General features: G+C 43.0%; 1 protein-coding gene across 5 annotated transcripts in view; it reads right to left on the reverse strand.

The window, feature by feature from the left end:
• The window catches only part of ccdc9b (coiled-coil domain containing 9B), a 39,345-nt gene that overhangs the window by 8,125 nt on the left and 11,034 nt on the right, over positions 1-20,186 (reverse strand). For 3 of the 5 annotated variants that reach the window (XR_014599882.1, XM_084045542.1, XM_084045541.1), the window contains exons 6-10: positions 12,900-12,962; positions 5,568-5,740; positions 3,041-3,090; positions 2,416-2,466; positions 1,897-1,993 (exon numbers count right to left, since the gene is read on the reverse strand). Coding sequence is in view for 4 of the 5 variants with exons in the window: in XM_084045542.1 (XP_083901668.1) it covers positions 1,897-1,993; positions 2,416-2,466; positions 3,041-3,090; positions 5,568-5,740; positions 12,900-12,962 (434 nt within the window). In the remaining variant the exon portion in view is untranslated. Of the gene's footprint in view, positions 1-1,896; positions 1,994-2,415; positions 2,467-3,040; positions 3,091-5,567; positions 5,741-12,899; positions 12,963-13,983; positions 14,329-20,186 lie in introns of those variants that run through there. The other 2 variants (XM_084045544.1, XM_084045543.1) reach the window with 2 other exon arrangements.

Here is a 20,186-nt window from a genome sequence, read left to right on the forward strand (position 1 = left end):
GTCCACTCAGTAGCTAGCAGTGACACAGGTATGTGGTCTTTGTCAGTTTTTGAGATTAGGTAGACTTTAGGTTATTGATCCCACGGGGGAAATTCAGTTTCAACTTCACACAGCTGACGGCAGCTCAGATGGCCATGTTGAACACAAGGGGGGTTGTTTGTTAGGGGTTAAGCGTCTTGGTCAGGGACACTTGAACACGTAATGGGCAGACTTCGGACTGGGGAAGGGCAGTTGGTGACGGCCTCACTACCGGCTCTACTGTACATTATGACCATGGCTTGTGTTATAAGACACTGTAACCAGCACCTTAACTTTCACCACAAGAAGACATCAAACAGCTACAGTCCTTCACAATTTCTGCTTTTATTATTGTTATTATTTTATTTTATTTTTTACCTTGTTAATGTTGAACATCTTTATAAACCAGCCAGAACACCACTGCGTCCACAGTATGAAAAAATGCTTACGGCTCCAGTAAACCCCCAAAAAACTAGAACAGGAGGCAGAGCATTTAAGTTTCAAGCACCTCAGCTGTGGAACCTTCTCCCAGTCTCAGTCCGTGAAGCAGACACACTCTGTATATTTAAAACTAGACTAAAAACCTTTCTCTATGATAAAGCCTATAGCCGAAGTGTATAGACTCAGTCTCCCTATAGTCATCCTCTCTCCCCCACCTCCCCCCTTTCTCCTCTCTCCCCTCGTCCTCTCTCTTCTCGTCCTCCCTTTGGTTGTGTGGGTTTGTGTCCCATTGGTACAATCGTAATTAACCCTGTACGGATTCACGCTCTAGTAAGGCCTGCCACTAATTCTACAACCGGGGACTCGTTCCCCGGAGTTTCTTCTACCTCCCACGTCGCAGGTCCATGGACTATTACTATGGACCCCCAGCTGCGGCTCAAGACTGTGACTGCGGACCGGGCCTGGGCCTCTCCATGGAGTCTATGGACTGTTACTACGGACCCCCAGCTGCGGCTCAAGACTGTGACTGCGGACCGGACCGGGCCTCTCCATGGAGCACGACCCTGGACACGACCGTGGATTTCTACTACACTACACTATACCACTACACTATACTGTATATTATATTATCTTAAACATTTTTATATTATTCCATTATATACTGCATACACATTATTGCTGTACTATATTATACTATCATATGCTAGTATCTTACACTATTATATTTGCTATTATTGTTATTGTTACTACTTGCACTGTATCTCTTTCTGTCTCTCCTCTGTCTCTCCCTCTCTCTCTCTTCTTTCCCCCGACACGGTCGAGGCAGAAGGCCCCCACCCTAGAGCCTAGGGTCTGCCTGACGTTTCTTCCTGTTGAATTAAGAGGGAGTTTTTCGTTGCCACTGTCGCAAAATTGCTTGCTCAGGGTGGGATGTTGGGTCTCTTCTCTACATGTAAAGTGTCTTGAGACAACTTGTTGTGATTTGACACTGTAATAAATTTGAATTGGATTGAATTGAATTGAATTGAATTGAATTGAAACAATTGAATTGAATCTTTTTATTCCACATTGAGCTCCTTGGAGTGTGTGTTTGTTTGTACTTTGTTGTATGGTACAAGCTGCTAAAAACTAATTGAGATTAATAAAGATGTTCCAAGATCGAAGAAAAAACAACAAGATGTGAATGAGGCTTTCTTGGTATTTAGTCAGCTGAAAAGTATACATTTAATCTCATAACTAACATAAATTCGTACGGTAAGGTGCATTGTGGGAAAGTGATTGTCTTCCCCACAATCATTTGAAGTGCTTTAACAGTAGTGTCTCATACTGTGACTGACGGTTGAAATCAGCTCTTGAATTGGCTTTAAATTGTTTAAATTCTTAGGTTGAGGTCGGCATTTCTGTTCTGCATTTGGATAATGTTGGGTTTTTACTGACCTGCGAGCCCTCCCAGTCAAACGGTCCTTGCCCTTGGCCGTACTGCTCACAACTGGCACATTTTTGGCACCCTTGCCTTTGCTCGGCATCTCATGACCTGGGGTGAAAAAGACATGGTCAAAGAAAGGCATCATTCTGTAATTCAGATATTATTCTTCCTCCATTGGCCTTTTTGGTAATTCATGATTTCATTTGAGGGGAACACATGCTTGTTAAAGGGCAGCCTGGGCCCTTTGCGACTGCGTGAACATCCTATAGCATCATGACATGCACGGTAGTCAAGTACACTTCTGTAGAACTTCCATTATGTCTGAAACAGACACCTCAAGGCATGTGCCGTTTTGTGAGGACAGAATGTTAACCATGTAGTCTCAACATTGAAAACAAGGCAATGTTGCCATTAACAATACAGGCAACCTGACCGATCTGCAAAATATGAGAAGTAGGGCATGAGAATGCATGGCTGAGGACTATCTTCAGTCAGCTGTAGTTATCCTGTCCCTAACCATGAAAACATACCGCGTGAATCAGCATTTGACCTGGAGTTTCCTCTTCTTGCATTTCTTCCACCTAGAAATCAATGAAATAATCAAATGAAGAAATCATTAGCCTGCCTGCTTGCTCAGGGGATAAATTTAATCTTGACCTTCAGGTCAAAATTCTTGTCAGATCCTGTGTCTTGGTGAGACATGACCTTTGACACGATCTAAATGTCAGCAGCAGGGAGACAAAATACAACCACCCCAATTGTATAAGTTATAGAGTGGACACAATTACATTTTATACATTAAAAAAGTTACTTAGTGCCACTCAAATTCACCAAAAAGAAAAAAAAAAGTAGCATAGAAAGACAATTTGCCCTATTTTATACTTCAGCTATTAAAAAATACCAGATCTACAAGCTCAAAACGCATCACACAATGTTTGTAGATCTTACATTTTTAAAGATCTAAAACATGATAAAAATCTAGGGAATCTAAATAGGGATACCATTGTTCAAGTGGTAAAACAAAACAAACAACTGACATCAATCAAATGAATTCAAGCTTAACTGGGATGCCAGTAAACAACCAGGCTTTTACCCTCATGCATTGAAAGACACATTTTGTTCTTGTTCTTTTCTCAGACCATCTGAACAACTCACCTCTGCCGGGAGGCCCTCTGTCTCTCTCAGGATGGGACTTCTCTGAAAACCTTAAAGGCAGAGTTTCAGTTTACACAGGAGGAACGCAAATCGGTGCACAAGCAGGGTGTTTCATAAACAGGAGTGCCGGATGAGGGTTTGGTTGTTTTCAGTGAACATGCAAATTCTATGGGCAGAAATTTGCTGGGAACCCATGCAGTGGGTGGACCATTTATCATGTCACTGTTTGCATTAAGACACAATTCACTTAGTACTTCGTCGCACAACGGTATTGCTCGACGAAAACAGCTGGCCTACAAGCTCACGACAACGTGTTGTGAGCTTGTAGGTCAGCTATTTTCGGCATGCGATACCATCGTGCGACCTGAGCATGAATTAGGCGAGTGTATACCCCACTAGATTGTACCCTCCCTCCCTCCTGTGGCCAGAGCAGCATTACTCGACATTACTTTGACTGCAGGTCAACAATCTGGTACTTGTGCAGAGATAGTGAGTTTGTCTTTTGGATTCCGACTCCACCCTTCACATCCATCACTAGCAAATGAAAGACATTTCCTCTTCTATTCTGTCTCAGGGGGCCTTGTTTAAGCTTTGCCAAAAAAGGCAAAGCATTCCATCCCAGGGTAAAAATAGCCCCTCTTCCCTTGTCTCCTTAAAGCTTAATGTGTTCTCTAAACAGCCACTTGGTCACTCTGGGCACCACAGCTGGGTTCGTTTAAATCTTAAAACACCCCCCCCCCCCTAAAAAAAACATACAAAGTGGTGTTTTTTTACTTTACCTGGTTGATTACATTTTATGAGTGGGATAGCAGGCCTGCCTTCAGGACATACAAAGTGTCTTCCCTGTTTGTCTTCACAAATTGTATTTGTTTATACAGTATTAAAGCCCACTTTCTGTGTGTGTGTGTGTGTGTGTGCGTCACACACATAGGGGGGGAGAGAGAGAGAGAGAGAGAGAGAGAGAGAGAGAGAGAGAGAGAGAGAGAGAGAGAGAGAGAGAGAGAGAGAGAGAGATTTCAGATAGGTCAGTGTAGAGAGACAGGAAACTAAGGGCAGAGAGAGGCGAGACATGCAAGACAAGATGGGGGTCAGATTCAAACTCGGGTCCTTGTGCTCATTAGGTTCATAGTCTGTGCAGGCACTCCCTCCATGTCAATATACACTGTAATTCCCCAACTACACCTTTAGAAATTCTGCATATGTGCATATGTGCATGCCCAAAAAAAAAAGAATAGAATGTAAAACTTACAATTTAGCGGACGCTCTTTATCCAGAGCGAGTTACAGTAAGGTAAACAGATACATCAAATGCGTAGAGATTGCGTAGTGTGCATAGGTAAACCAAGAACCTAGCATCAGTCTATAAAAAAAGATATAAACAAAAAAACACTAAACACACTCCAAAATCATGTTTACTATGCCCTCAACTTCACTAAAACAGGATTTGGGTTCAAAATCGATGAAACAAAACATTTCATTTATTTGAAGCATAGAGTCAAAATATCTAATACAATGGATTATTCCACTAAATAAACAACCCCACATAGACAGTAAGATTGGCTCCTTTTCTGGAATACTGAAAGACAGCATTCATGGACATGAACTTACCTCAGAAGATGGGTGCACCTGATTCAGTAATGTCAATCCTTACCTCAATCCGCACTATAAGCTGCACCTGAATATAAGCCGCAGCAGCTAAATTGAATGATTTGTACATATATAAGCCGCACTGGACTATAAGCCGCGGGTGTAAAATCCCTAGATTTAGGAGGTCCCCTAGTGGCCGTTAGCTATAAAAATCCATAGATAAGCCGCACCGTTATATAAGCCGCAGGGTCGAAAAATGGGAAAAAAGTCGCGGCTTATAGTCCGAAATTTACGGTACATGCTCTAACAGTCTGTGATTAGTTGATGATGTTAGTAACTCAGTGAGCCACATTAAGCAAGCAACAAGATGAGGATTTGTCGGCAATGAGGTTTAATGACAATATGAGGATAATTATAACACAAGCACTAATTATTAGTCAAAGCCAAATAAAACAACAACAACGAACCACTCAAACATGAATTAGTAAATGGAACATTCAAATATACAAACTGAAATTAACTTTAAGCCACAATCCATACTTTTAATGTCCGTTGTCACTCTCTACCGACCTGGACGGAAGTAATTGAAATGATGTCATAAGTATAATAAAGATGGCGTCTTCAATAACTTTACTGACATTGACAAACAGTAGATGTCCTACTGTGCCTGACACCAGGGTCTCAAACCAACTGCAGATGTGCTAGTAACAATGTAGTATTAACATACATTTTAAATGATTTTTTCTTTAATACTATTACAATATTCATGAAAATAATTCTGGGATTGCAGCTTTAAGTTATAGACAAAAAAAAGAAAAGAAAAAGCACCATTCAAACATGAACAAGCAAATGGAACTTTCAAACATGCACAAACTGAAGTTATTAGGAGAGCATCGGCCCAAATATAAGCCAAGTGAAACAGCTCGAGTCAGCGATCTTACATGTTCTCAGTTTTGTCCATGTCCCACGCCCGTCTCCACTGGCCCTTGGCATTCTTGTGGCGTGCCACCCTCTCCCTGTCAATTTGCTCGCGCTCCTTCTTCCATCGCAGATACTCCTCCTGCTCCTCCCTGGTGGTGGGCACGGTGAGGTCTGTGTTTCCCAGCTGCTTCTCCTTCAGTAGACACAAGGGAGACAAGAGTCCTGGCTGTCTTTTTAGTCCATAAAACCAGCAGCTGAGTTCCTGGCATCCATATTTTGGGCATGTCATTTAATGCAAATACTTTCAGAAATGCATCAAAGCTTTTCAAAAAAGGCCCAAATTTTACACAGATTTCCAGCTTTCAAACTTTTTCAAAAATCAAACAAACTACAGAACTTTTAAAGAAAAAAAGTTTTCACTCATTTTCACAATCTTTTTTTGACAAGCTATACAACAAGACCTACAAGCTCACAATGCCATTATTCCATGTGACACCGTCACTCGACAAAGTACTGTATAAAACCCCAGCATGCCTATTTTGGGGGGAAGGGGTAACATTCGCTAAAATAGTCGATCAGCTACTTTTGGCGAAGAGATTCGGTGTAGACGGGGGAAAAAACGGTCACAGTAAAGTTGCAACTCAGGTCCGTTTCACTAGGACTAGATGGTTTAAGTGGTTAAAGAACCATAGGGTGGTCTCACTGGTCTGGCATGTTTGGTTCACAGACTATGACTTATTTTCCAAAAGCATACTGTGGTTTGATCGATTTTTGATGAATCCATTGGATTCAGTTCATTTCAGTATGAATATATTTCAGTGTATGACTATGAATATCAACTTGCAGAGACTATAAACTTTCTTGAGATAGTTAATGCAATATAGCAAAATTATTGTCATTGCTTTGTTTTGGGTATATACATAGTTTTAACACAACTTTTCTCTTATGCTCTGAGCTTTCATGTACTGTATTGATGGCAAATGGTCCTTTAACATACATACTCATACAAATCAGTTTGTCATCTGTCTGTCCAAAATATTTAAGTGCAAAGCAGGAGCTGGTCACAGATTGAGTGCTTTTTGACTGTCCGTATCTGTCTGGCAGTGTCAGTGAGGCATGGGAGCCCTTACTGCTACAGCTTATTTCTTCTGCACAGAGGCTGCATTTTGCATCAACCACCCTGCCAATTGTTGTTTAAATACTGTCATAATAGGAAGCTGTGCTGGATTCATCTCAGTTTTGGCCTGCGCCTCAAGCTAGGCCCAGCTCCAACTGCACCTCAGCCCTGACTCTAAGGCCTGAGTTATTCTCAATTGCGTGTGGGTGTCACACACCAAAAATAGCCACTCTACGATCTTGCAGATCGGCTATCTGCAGTGTGCGACACCGGCGCACAACTAAGTATATAACTCATTCTTAACTGTGGTGTATAAACAGCACTTTCCTCCTCAAGCTCCCTCATTCTGAGAAGGAAACGATGAAACACATTTGGGTTTAAAGCTACAATCGTTACGTTTCACTCTCCTGACAAATAGCGGTCATTGCAATGATGTTCGAACTACAATAAAGATGGCCCCACATCTAGTGTCCAATCCGGTGCGCCGTCTGCTTCTAATAACTAACTATCAACATTAGGTGTCCGACCCAACCATTTCCAACCACTGTGGATGTTCTAGTTATATTGTATTAACATACGCTACCATCAAAATGATTAAATGATCAATGATTAAATTGATGTCTTATTCATTACAATGAGGTGGGGGTTGCCAGATTTAGCACAGTTAGTGAGAACTAATAAACTATCAATTCCCATGTAACACTACGGAGAACAGCTAATGTTATTCCTAGCCTATGTAAAGCTGAGTCCTGCTTGTCCTGTGTTGAGGGTGTTTTAAGATAAGGGGCCTGGAATTCATAGGGATGGACATTTTGGAAGGTGAGCTTGCTGCTGATGGGGGGAGAGAGAAGGTCGTTTCAGCTCTTCCTGAATAAAGAAGTTTTAAACTTGTGTAGAATATCATTTCTTCAGAATCGACGTATCAACTAAGTATAAAGTGGCAAATGAGCGATTCAAAATCAGTAGCACTAAGCACTTTCACCTAAACAGGATTTACTTGTGTCGTAGATGTTACGTAGATGTTTACAGCATCGCTCTCGTACGCTAATGGTAGACCAAAGAAAAACATACTGACATTAACCATGGGTGGTCTTGACAAAAAAAAAAGAAGAAACATGGCAGATCATCTCTAAATGTATTAATTAGAGTAACAGTAGTGTGGGCGTGCGATAAGAGGAACCGCAGGGGGTCAAATGAGACTAGATACTGATTCATAAAGGAACAACAAACGAGACAGCATGAGTCCTCACATACAGTGATCGACTAATAGAACTGCTGCATTTCTGCCTACTGCACGCAAGCACACACGCACACGTGTGCACACACACAGTACCTAAATATATAAATACATGCCATTAGCACATCGCTCACTGGCACATGACACTTTGCATATTGGACGCACAACATATACACTCATAAATGTACATACTTTACACATACAGTATGCACATGTAAATAGATACAGTACCAGTGTTGGGAAAGTTCACTTAATATGAACTAGTTCAAAGTTCAGTTCACAAATTTTAAAATGAACTAGTTCAAAGTTCAGTTCATAATTCAAAATTTTGAACTAAAGTTCATGGTTCAAAAAATGAACTAGTTCAATTCTTTTTTTCTATATATATATACACACACGTTCAATACCCAGGCCTGTGTTATTATATTATATGAATATAATCCAGGATTATGCCATTTGTAGCCATAATGTTTTAATAGCAGACCTAAAAGCTCACAATGAGTTGCATCCAGTGCCATCCACGACGCATTGTGAGATTGCATATCTGCTATTTTAGGCACGGGACACCGTCGTGCTGCGAAGTGTAAATTAGGCTTTATCCCAGAGAGAACAGCAGCAGCAGCAGAGAGAGAAAGAAAAGGCATCAATAGCGAAAAGTCGTGTGTGTGTGTGTGTGTGTGTGTGTGTGTGTGTGTGTAGCTAATACAGCGCAGAAGCTTTCTTTAATTACAAAATGATCTTGCGTCGGACACTCTGCTAGAAGAACAAACAGCTGTGGGTCATTATCACTCAGCATGCCACAGTGACACAACAACTTATAAACGGACATTTATTTTATAAAGCTAAGTGTTGCTTCTCTTGCATTTTTAACCCGAGGGGCTATCTGTAATCACGGAGCTGCATAGTAGTCTGTAGTCTGCACGTAGACTGAGTTCACTCCGCGCTGCGCACTGTGCGCAGAGGAATTGTTTTCTCTTTTTTGGCTGATGGTGCGTTCAAGACGCCTCGGAAACACAGAATAGGATGAAATACAACATGACAAACTGATGTAACCATGGAAATTTGGGACACTCTTGTACGAAGTTAAACTGTGAGAGAATGCCGTTCACAAACGCCAGAATGAACGCGTTCACAATAACGTTCATCTAGCGGATATACAGTACGTTCAGTTCACGTTCGCCCAAAATATGAACGAGTTCATGAACGATCGTTCATTGAACGCGTTCAGGCACAACACTGTACAGTACACACACACTATTTTGAGTACCTCAAATGGTATGACTAATGTGCATACTCCCTTAATACTACTTACGATTGCTGCCTGCTATTCTTGATTATTGTTATTGCTGCAGCAATGTTGCACCAAATAATTTGACTCTAGTGTACAAGTATATTAGCCTGGTAAAGCCCCTCCCTCCGGAAAATCTAATTTCCATTTGATTTCAGGAAGGAGTCTGGCATGAGTACTTGTTTGGCTTTTTGTCGTCGTCCACCAAGTGGACGAGCCTATCAGCGTCCTTAGCCTGGTAAAGCCCCTCCTCGCTCATCGTTATGTGATTGACAGCGAAAGTTGGCCAATCAGGTGACAAGTTCGAGTGAACCCGAATGGATCCAAGTGCAGCCGACCAAAATGGAACGGCAGCCATTGTTTTCTGTGCGTTGTTTTTACTTTCGGTTTTAAAACTTTAAAACGCTCTCAAACGTATTTTTTGAGCCACAGAATTTACTTTTAACGCACTAATACCTGGAACGCATCTGTGTCACTTTAGATTTCTTTGACTATTCAAAAATAGCAGATATACAATCTTTTTTGTTTGTTTGTTTTTTTCCAAAACATTTTTAAGAATGGCTTCAGGTCTTAATGGGTTAAGACATCGTTTGGATAGAATTTAGTTGTTTAACTTCATGGTCAATTAATCATGACAGAGCCTATTTAAAAATACAAATTCAGAGAAACGGCAGGGGCGGGCAGTGACACGCATGTATCCGAATAAGGCAACCCATTTTGGGCATGGCCGTCTCAAAAGTCCCGTTGCGTCACATTAGTCTGGAGGTGGTAAAAATGCGCTGCTGATTGGCTGAAGGGGTTGTCAGTCACGGTATTACTCCCGCCCAACTCCAGCCCACAGTCAAAAACACAACCACCCACCCACCCCGCCCGCCCGCCCGCCCGCCCGCCCGCCCACCCACCCACCCACCCACCCACCCACACACACACACACACACACACACACACACACACACACACACACACACACACACACACACACACACACACACACACACACACACACACACACACACAGGTTCTCATGCCAGACTCCTTCCTGAAATCAAATGGAAATGAGATTTCACGGAGGGAGGGGCATTTCCAGGCTACAAGTATATAAGATGTAATAATAAAAAATATTGAATCTTGACTAGTCACCATTCACAATTTTCATTAAACATAACTCATTACTTAGTATTATTTGGAGCATAGGGCTTAAGTGGTTAAGTGGATAATTGCAATCATCTGGGGGTTGACTACAGACATCAGTGACACTCAGAAGATCACGTGACAGCGTCACATCCTCTGGAAAGATTCGCCATGGAAATGGAAGTTCAGTGTACAGTCAATGGAATTACTGTGTGCCTGTCCTTATATCCTCTTCATAACATCCGCTGAGTGGCTGGAATGATGAGGTTAAACAAGTTGTGAGAGATGCTCTCTAAAACATCAAAGGGTAAAACAGAGTGCTGTGTGTTGTGGTTACAACATGCTCTGGAGTGAGACCGCACAGACCACCAAGCTCCCAGCGACGAACGCCACCTTAAAAGGCCAGTGAATGATGAGATAAAATGCATGTCATGCCTCGGTAGTGTCTGCCGGGAAGAAACCACTAAAGCTCTTTTTTTATCGTTGCACAAGGGTGTTGTGTGTCGAAAATACACAAGCTCACAGTGCTACAATTTGCTACTTTTGCTATTCTTGATTTTTTTTTAAAATGATTTTCAAATAGCTTTGAATTTTTGGGAAATCTTTGAATTTTTGAGAAAATCTTGAAAAATGTTTTTTTTAATGACATGACCAAAACAGGGATGCCAGGGTTAATGTGGTAAAAAGGACAGTGAACAATGAGATAAAATGTGTGTCATCATGTCTCGGTAGCCTGTACTGGGAGTAGGTTGGTGTCTGGAGATAAATGGAACAAAAGGCAGTGATGCTACTAAGCATATTATCCTCACTTGCGCGGCAGCTGAACGCAAAGCAACACCTAAAAACACAAACCAAAAAAAAACAAGCAAAAAAAACTAAACAAGGCTGTAATGAAATTGGTTTTATTCAGACAGAGTCGGTTAGAATACAGGAGAGACAGGAGAGGCAGAAAAAAAGAGACCGCAGTCCTCCGAGCTGTGAGAAACTCGGCTATGATAGATGTTTTCCTCCAAGGTGTCTACCAATCAGAGGCTGGTAAACATGTTGCCTTCCTGCAGGCGGTATTGGAGAACATGGCGTCCCCTTGTGCTCACCTCCTTCCCCTCTGGTCCTGGAGGACATGCGTCCACTGGGGGACGCAACGTCTCACATGTTCCAACAGGCCGCTTCCAACACCTCGCTAATTAGTTCTTTTCAATTTCTCGCCTCCATGGGGTCTCCTTCGGAGGGCAGCAGGGGTAAAGACGGGTAAGGGTGCCTGACGCCGGGCCACGAAGTGGGCTCATTGGTTTTCTGGGGAAGCGGGTGCCTTGGTTACCTCCAAGTAAGGCGTAAAGGTAACATCTTCTTCCAGGAGCCTGAGCCTGTCCGTCGTGGAAGGATATTCCCTCTTTTGTGAACCACCAAGAGACTTCTTCATTTTCTTTTCCTTTCAAGGTCTTTTTTTATTTTCCCAAGGGGTGTCATTTGCATTGTAGGCCTCTATATTCCTTTGAGACTGTAACAGCGATTAAGGGATATACAAATAAAGTTGAACAAAAACACCCTAGAATAGATTATCATTTTTTGTTTTATTGATTGATTGATTGATTGATTGAATACTTGAGTCTATTATTCTATTAGTCAGAAATGTTAACAGAACGTAGTACAGTAAGACATTAAGGCTAAAAGGATAACACAAAAAAGTCCTGAGGACTTGTTTCCTATTATGTTACTTCTATAATTGTACAGCTTATTTTATGTAGATATTTATTTTCAATTACAGTTAAATCCTGGAGCTGCTCGATATTATTGAATAATGGAAGAACCATGACAGAACCTACTTCTGCTGGTACAGTATAGCCCTGCCACAAGACGTCAACATTTGTTAACCAAAGCAGTTAACAAAACACAGAGCTCTCCCTTACACAACACTTTAAGATCTAAGGCTGTGTTGTGTAACCATCAGCAGTCAGACCCAGCAAGGTAACGCGGCGAGGCAACGAGCAGCAATCACATGTCCTGTTTGTTCCCCTGCCTCCCCCCGGTCGGCGTGTTTATCGTACGTCTCGTCAGTCGTAGCACACTGATACGCTCTCTCTTCTGCTGGAAGTAATAACACGCGTGCCCAGGGGAGGTGGGGAGGCAGATGGGGACAGCTCAGCAGGACATGCACGGAACTGTGCTGTGATAGTCTACATGCGTGTGTGGATGGGGGGGGGCACATCCTGGCATGGTACAAACACACAGCAAAATCCTCAGTGTTAACCCATTCAAACCCATTCAATCCGATAGATTTTAGCTAAAGCCATTATTTTATACTTTGGCTATTCAAAAATAGGAGATCTACAAGCTCATAGATCTCATAGATTAATAAATGAAGAAATCTAAAATGACAGAGATGCGTTCCCGAACTGAACGGGTTAATGTCACTCACAGGCCCATTTGGTTGAAAACTGACACTGAGGATTTTACTGTCTATATACACCGATCTGTGTGTGTGTGTGTGTGTGTGTGTGTGTGTGTGTGTGTGTGTGTGTGTGTGTGTGTGTGTGTGTGTGTGTGTGTGTGTGTGTGTGTGTGTGTCTGCCTTGAAATACCTGGCAATGCTCTGAAAGCCTGTGACTCTCCTCTGGGACTCTCTGGACTTGTCTCACTTCATCCTAGATGCAAGAGAGGTCAAGTGAGTGAACGATTAACGTAAATAGGGAAGACAGTGTTGACAAACGGTCACGGTGTACATCTTCCAGACAGACACAACAACCGTTTATTAACCAATTAAAAACGGGGACAGTACTAATGGGTCCCACCGCTGAGCAGTGGTGGAAAAAGTACTAAAATGTTTTACCTAAGTAAAAGTATCAACACTGCAATGCAGAAATACTCTGCTATACAAGTAAAAGTCTGGTATAAAAAGATTACTTGAGTAAAAGTATTGGCATCAAGATGTACTCAAAGTACCGAGAGTAAAAGTACTCATTAAGCAGAATGTCCTTTTTTCACAAGTTTTCAAAATGTATTAAAATCTTTTGGAAAATAGCAGATCTACAAGCTCACAGCTCACAGCTTGTAGATCGTAACCAGTACCTAAAGTTTTCAAATAATTGTAGTAGAGTAAAATTATAATATTTGCCTCTGAGATGTAGTGGAGTAGAAGTAAAAGTACTGAACATTGGAAATACTCCAGCAAAGTAAAAAATACCTCAAAATTGTGCTGAAGTTCAGTACTAGAGTAAATGTACTTAGTTACTTTACACCACTGCCACTGAGAGTGCTGCTGCCTGCCATCCAACAACAGCAACAAACAAAAAGGAGGACACCAACTCATCCTGGTATTGGGAGTGCCACACTGCCCTCCAGTGGACTGAGGGGGCTATGATCAATCTCTGGCATTGTGCTTTGACTTGTAAACAAAAATGCACTTTTGCAATGACATCATTATGTTGTCAACGTATCTCTTTGATTATTTTTTTTTGTGGATTCTAACTCCAAACTCTGCAGCTCAGTGTAACCGCGTGCTTTTGATTTCTGTGTTTGTCTCTCTCCGCGGCAAAGTTAAGAGTGGATGATTCATGTTGCCATTAGCAGGAGCACTCTACTGGACAGCGGAGGAGACTAGTACGAGTGATTTAGTACGCCTACAAACGCACACACGCGCGCACGCAAAACACCATTCTGACTCACTCTCACACACAGCAAAATCCACAGTGTTGATTTAACCCAGAGAGAAGTACAAATGGAACCGCAAGGGGATTTCACCCTCTCTTTCTCTCTCACACACTCCCTTCTCCCCTCCATCCTGGCACCTGGCCAAGCCTGTTCTTTTGACAGCATAATGAGCCCACTCCAAGAGAAAAGGCAGTCGAATGTTAATTAGATCAAATGGCTCCATTCAGGGGCGGTGGGAATGGTGAAACAATGCGCTTGTCGGAGGAGAGACGGCTCCTCGAGGCGACTGGAAACAGACGTTCGGCAGCCAGGACTTGCTCTCCGTCTCTTCAAGCCTGATATTTTTTGTTTCCCCTTTGTCTCACCCTACTCCTCCTTGTCTCCTCTCCTCTGCCCTGCTCTCTTCCAGAGTGAAGTGAGGTGACGGTCTCATGAGCCGTGGGACGGTCCAAGCTCCTCATCGCAAACACCCCCCCCCCACCCTCGAGAAACCACTTAAACAGTCATTATCAATGTCCTACCCTGTCAAGCAATAACACTCACAACAGTGTATACTAAAGTCTCCACATGTACACACACATCTACGCACAACAAACACAAAGACATGCACACACACAGGGCAGGCACCTTGGTATTACTATAGTTGTGAGGTCATTCTTTCCCCCATTTTTAACCCCAACCCTAAAGCCTGAGCCCTCACAACGTATTGTGAGCTTGTAAGATCTGCTATTATTGGTGCGTGACACCCGGTGCGCAACTACATACTTAGGTGGCCAGACGTCCCGGTTTGGCCGGTATTGTCCTGTTTTCAAGCTGCGTGTCTAAAACACTACAGTATGTCCCGGTTTTCAACATTCACTACAAAATTGTCCCGGTTTTCCCCAGAATTACAATAATAATACTAGCTGTTTTCAGCGGTTGCATAGACGGTCATCATGTTCTTTTCATGTAAACATGCTCACCCGACCTAACCAATCAGAAAACATGAACAAATTGCTTGCGTGTCTGAATTCAATGCTGAGGCTGATGTTTGTCAATCAGTCGTCCGTTGCCTGTATGCAACACCTATGGTGCGTATACATGTGCGCGTGCATGGACGTGCATGAATAGGCGCGTGAGTGCAGGACGAACGTGCACATTGATTTGATGGGCTGAATATATGGTCACCCTATACCAGTGGTTCTTAAACCTTTTCGCGTCAAGGACCCCAAAATTGACACATACTAGCCCACGGACCCCTATTTGAAAAGATATGCCAGCCACTCAACCATTTTAATTTCAAGGACCCCCAAGTTTGCATATGCATTAGGACCCCCATTTGAAACCATTTTGATCTCGACCCCCAATCTACAACTGTAGTATCATCATCAGTGTTAATTTAACTCTGAGAGTGTACAAATGGAACCAAATTTGGTTCCTAACAATTAATCTGGCTGGGGACCCCCTGGAACCCCCTCAAGGCCCATGGGGCTCCCCGGACCACTGAGAACCACTGCCCTATACATTATACATGTAGAGCAGTCAATCTAACCCTAACCCCTAAACCTAATGCCTAACCCTGAATCTTTTCCTAACTGTAAGCCTCAAGCTTCAGTTATACTTAGTTGCGTGCCGGTGACGTGCTCAGTAAATAGCAGATCTACAAGCTCGCAACACGTCACGAACGTTACGTGTAGTGAGCTTGTATGGCTGCTATTTACGGCATGCAAACCAGCGTGCCAACTAAGTATAAATCAGGCTTAACGCCCCAAATCTTTTTAAACCATAAGAACAACCATAGTCTCTTGTGAATGACCAGGAAAATGGTCCTCACAATGTCTTATTTCTCAAATTCTACAATACTTATGACTTATCTGGCCAATACACACACATACACATACACACACACACAGACCTTAGAAACTAAACCATGGAAAATATAACAGCAGAGCATGATTCATTCTAAATCTATTCCGTGCAAAGACCCAGCTGACAGCGTATGCTTTGCCAAAAAGAGATCTGTGACACCTCTGTCCCCCACCACCCACCCACCCCCCCTCCGCTACAGCTCTGATGATACGCCAGGTCGACTGGAGTCGGGGGTTATGTAAACCAGTGGTTCTCGAAAGGAGAACCTTTGAGGGGGTTCCAGTGGGAGCTCCAGCTGAAGGATTGATAGCTCGGATCCAAATTTCAGGTCTGTAACTCAGAGAGTGTAAAAACAGATCCAAATGGACTCAGAGAGTGTACAAGTGGACACTCTCAGAGTTATGAGGGTCTGTATGGCCTAAAAGCATACCAAACTGATGGTCCTTAAAGTAAAAAAAAAAACTTTAGAACTACTGATGCAAACCATTGCTTCTCAAAAGTGGGGTCCGGGGACCCCCAGAGGGTACCAGGGGGTCCCCAGCTAATTTTTTTTAAACCCCTTTATCCATATTTTATACTTTGCCTATTAAAAAAAAATATCTACAAGCTCATAGCGCACTGAGTGCCTCGCTATGAGCTTGTAGATCTGCTATTTTTTTTTTAATCTTGAAAATGTGTGCAAATCTTTGAATATATATATATTTTTAAAGTGAACATTTGTGACTCAAGTCTTTGCTTCTGGGGGGTCCCTGGAACAAAATATTTTGAGATGGGGGCCCGCGGCCAAACACACATAATTTTGGGGGTCCTTGACATGAAAAAGTTTTAGAACCACTGATGTAAACGGCGGCCACGTGGGAACGAAAGCCTTCGCCCCGGCGTGCTTGGCAGTTGAGGGTTCCGCTGGCCAGCGGCTGTCGTCGCAGCAGCGCTGGCTGAGGTCCAAATGCTGATGCAGTGCAGGGCACTGACAAACACAGGGGGGGGGGGACTGTCTGTCTGACCCAGTGAAACACAGACAAGGGAACGGCATGTTCTGCCCTGGAGATTTATCACGTTAACGTGGATGAGCTAGCGAGCGGCGCACACACAAAACCATTGGCTGAAATAGACCATTGGTTCTCAAAGTGGGGTCCAGGGACCCCCAGGGGTCCTTGGGTAGGGTACCAGGGGGTCCCCAGCAAAATGTGTTAATGTAGCGTCCATTTTAACCACTTTAACCTTTTATACTTTGGCTATTAAAAAATAGCAGATATACAGGCTCATAGCGCTATGAGCTTGTATATCTGCTATTTTGGAAAAATCCCTGGCGCAAGATATTTTTGAGATGGGGGGGGGGGGGTGGTTCGCAGCCAAATACTTTTTGGGGTTTTTGACATGAGAATCACTGATATAGACACGCAACCGCATAAACACGCACACTGACTGACACACGCCGAGGCCAAGCCGCTATGTCATGCAAGACAGTACCATCAATCCAACAACAGCCCCCCCCCCGCGTCCAGAGACCAAACCGGCCTGCTGCCATAGGCTTAATGGGGTCTGTGTTTACAGTGGGTGAGGCTCGTCAGCTGGTTGGTTCGGTGTGTGTGTGTGTGTGTGTGTGTGTGTGTGTGTGTGTGTGTGTGTGTGTGTGTGTCTCTCTGCCAGGCAACATGCAGAGCCTGAGCAGCTGTTCTAGAGCCTTTGCACTCCCTGGGAGGGGGGTGGGGAGGGGGCTAACTATGTGATGTGGCATTTGACAGAGCAGCCGGGGGTAATAATGCATGTGCAGCAGGGTGTGTGTTACCTCTGCATGTATGTGTGGGTCAACCACTTAAGCCTGATGTACTTCGTCGTATGAACAATAGCCAAAATAGCCGATCTACAAGCTTACAAAGTAATAGCTTTTTCTTCTCGATGCCAGTGGTTAAAAGTAAGATCTGCCCTGTGTTTGTGTTGCTAAAATAACAATAACCCCCTTATTGAGGACCCCCTTGAAAACAAGATGATGCCTCGAAAGATAGTGAACTTTACAGCATGTTCCACAAAATCAAAGGCCTGGGACCTCTCAGGTTAGCCATTAATCACTTAATACAACAAAAGCAATTAGGAGCGAATCAAGGAATATACTGTGTAAACAACCGTAGAAGTGGAGTGGCATTACACCAAAGATGTCATCCAAGTCTGACATGATAAATGTGGCTATTACTGAGCTCCATAAAAGCTTGGTGAAATGCCCCACCCCACCCCAGTCTCTTAAAGGGGAACAGTCACGTAGTCAAAAAGAAGCCACAAAACGTTTTCTTATCTGGTTTGGGGGTTGTGTCCAAAGAATACTGTATAATATATGGTCACAATTTGCCGTATTCCTATCGGTAGTGATACACTTGCAAGAAATAAATTCACATGGCATTGCTGTCGCCCTGTCTTTTTGGCCACTTGTCAACTAGGTCAGTGGTTCTCAACATTCGGCCCAGGGACCCCCAGGGGTCCTTGAGGGGATTCCAAGGGGTACTCAGCTGAATGATTAATAGTTAATATTCACTATGATTGCATGTACAAGTAAATACAACTAGAGAATGTACAAGAATTTCTATTTTGATTCCATTTGATTCGTACCTGCCAACATTGGGTTTTTACAGTATGGGAGATGTTTTGGAATGTCAGTTGACATATTTGACTGTTCATAGCCTGCCCTATAACAATTTGAAAGTCATACATTTTTGAAAGTCAAACATTTCATAATATCACTGGTGTCTGGTGCAATAAAATAGCACAATGCTTGTACACGGAGACCATAGTGGCAAACATTTATATTTGTTTCATAGATCCCATCCAGTAGTGTGTGTGTGTGTGTGTGTGTGTGTGTGTGTGTGTGTGTGTGTGTGTGTGTGTGTGTGTGTGTGTGTGTGTGTGTGTGTGTGTGTGTGTGTGTGTGTGTGTGTGTGTGTGTGTGTGCGCGTGCGCGCATGCATCCATGTGCTTGCGTATGCATGCCAGACTAAACCTATAATTATACTGCAGCCAGGGCTGCTATAGTAGTCTTGCAGGACAAAAGAGAACAGTGAGTGCTACTGTCCATATTAATTCTATTTTCAGTGACTAGCATTTTGGTTAATACCACCCCACCAATCACCACGCCTGATATTAGAATCTGTCCTACAGATCTTGCAGAAGGCATGGTTTTTGTCAATGTGACTTGGCAAAAAAGGAATGTCTCTTTTATAGAACAACTATACCTACTGTCTTGTTTCAACACTGAAAAATCCTGAGTTAATTTAATTCTGATAGTGTACAATAAATGAGCACTGAGGATTTTACTGTGATGGAGTGTCACCCTCCTCTGACTTCCTGGCCAGCACTAATAAGCTGACACTGATTGACGGGTGACAGCGAACACACACGTTTATTCAAAGCTGTTTTTTCCTCGAAGCAAGCAACTTTGGGGTTGCCAGGTTTCATTGAAAGAAATTGAGCAGTATGTGAATTATGTTAAAAAAAATCTAATCTGACAACTTCCCTTATGCGTCAAGCAAACAAACAGGCCAATTGTTCTGTTATTTTTTTAATTAAAGACAGGGGAAATACGAAAGTTTCCTGGGAGAGTCAAAATAACGGGAGCATGTTCTCAAATACAGTACAAACTCGGAGTTGGCAGGCATTTTTTTAATGACCCCAAGACTCTAGCGCTACCCTGTGGCCAAAAAAGTCAATTTCGCACAATAGATATCGGTGATTATGGTGACTGAAAATAAATTGTTGCCATTAGTATATACAGTATATGACTTGTAGTCAATTGACTAAACATACAAAAACACAGGTATGGCTGTGTAATATACATACACATAAGGGTGAAATCGATATTGTGATTGTCATGGACCAAATATTAACTTAAGCTTATGAATACTTTTTCAGTCAATTTGGGAGAGTTGCAATTTAGATTGTTCAATTAATGTTCAACTCTAGCCTCTAGGTATACATAGCACCCCCCCCCCCCCCCACACACACACACACACACACACACACACACACACACACACACAAGTTTAATCATAAAGCCATTTTGCACTGTGTGGCTGTACCTCTTTAACAGGGCCTGTGCAGACAGCAGACAGACACCCAGTTTATTAACCCCCGACTCAGAGCCTCATGTGCTATAATACTGGACCACAGCCTGGCAGGTCTGAGTGTGAGACTGGCTCTACCCCCCCCCCACCACCACCATGAGTCAATCAAAGCTCCAGTGCCTGTGTCCCACCCCTCCTGTCCAGAGCCCATTGTGTTCCGTCAGGCAGGGCGGTGGGCTGGGCCGACATGTCTGACATCTATGTAAAACACAGCGTCGCACTGTGAGACCACAGACAAAAGGGGGAAAAGAGAGGCTGGTG

This window comes from Gymnoscopelus microlampas (assembly GCF_963454915.1).
Source record: "Gymnoscopelus microlampas genome assembly, chromosome: 20".
NCBI lineage: Eukaryota > Metazoa > Chordata > Actinopteri > Myctophiformes > Myctophidae > Gymnoscopelus > Gymnoscopelus microlampas.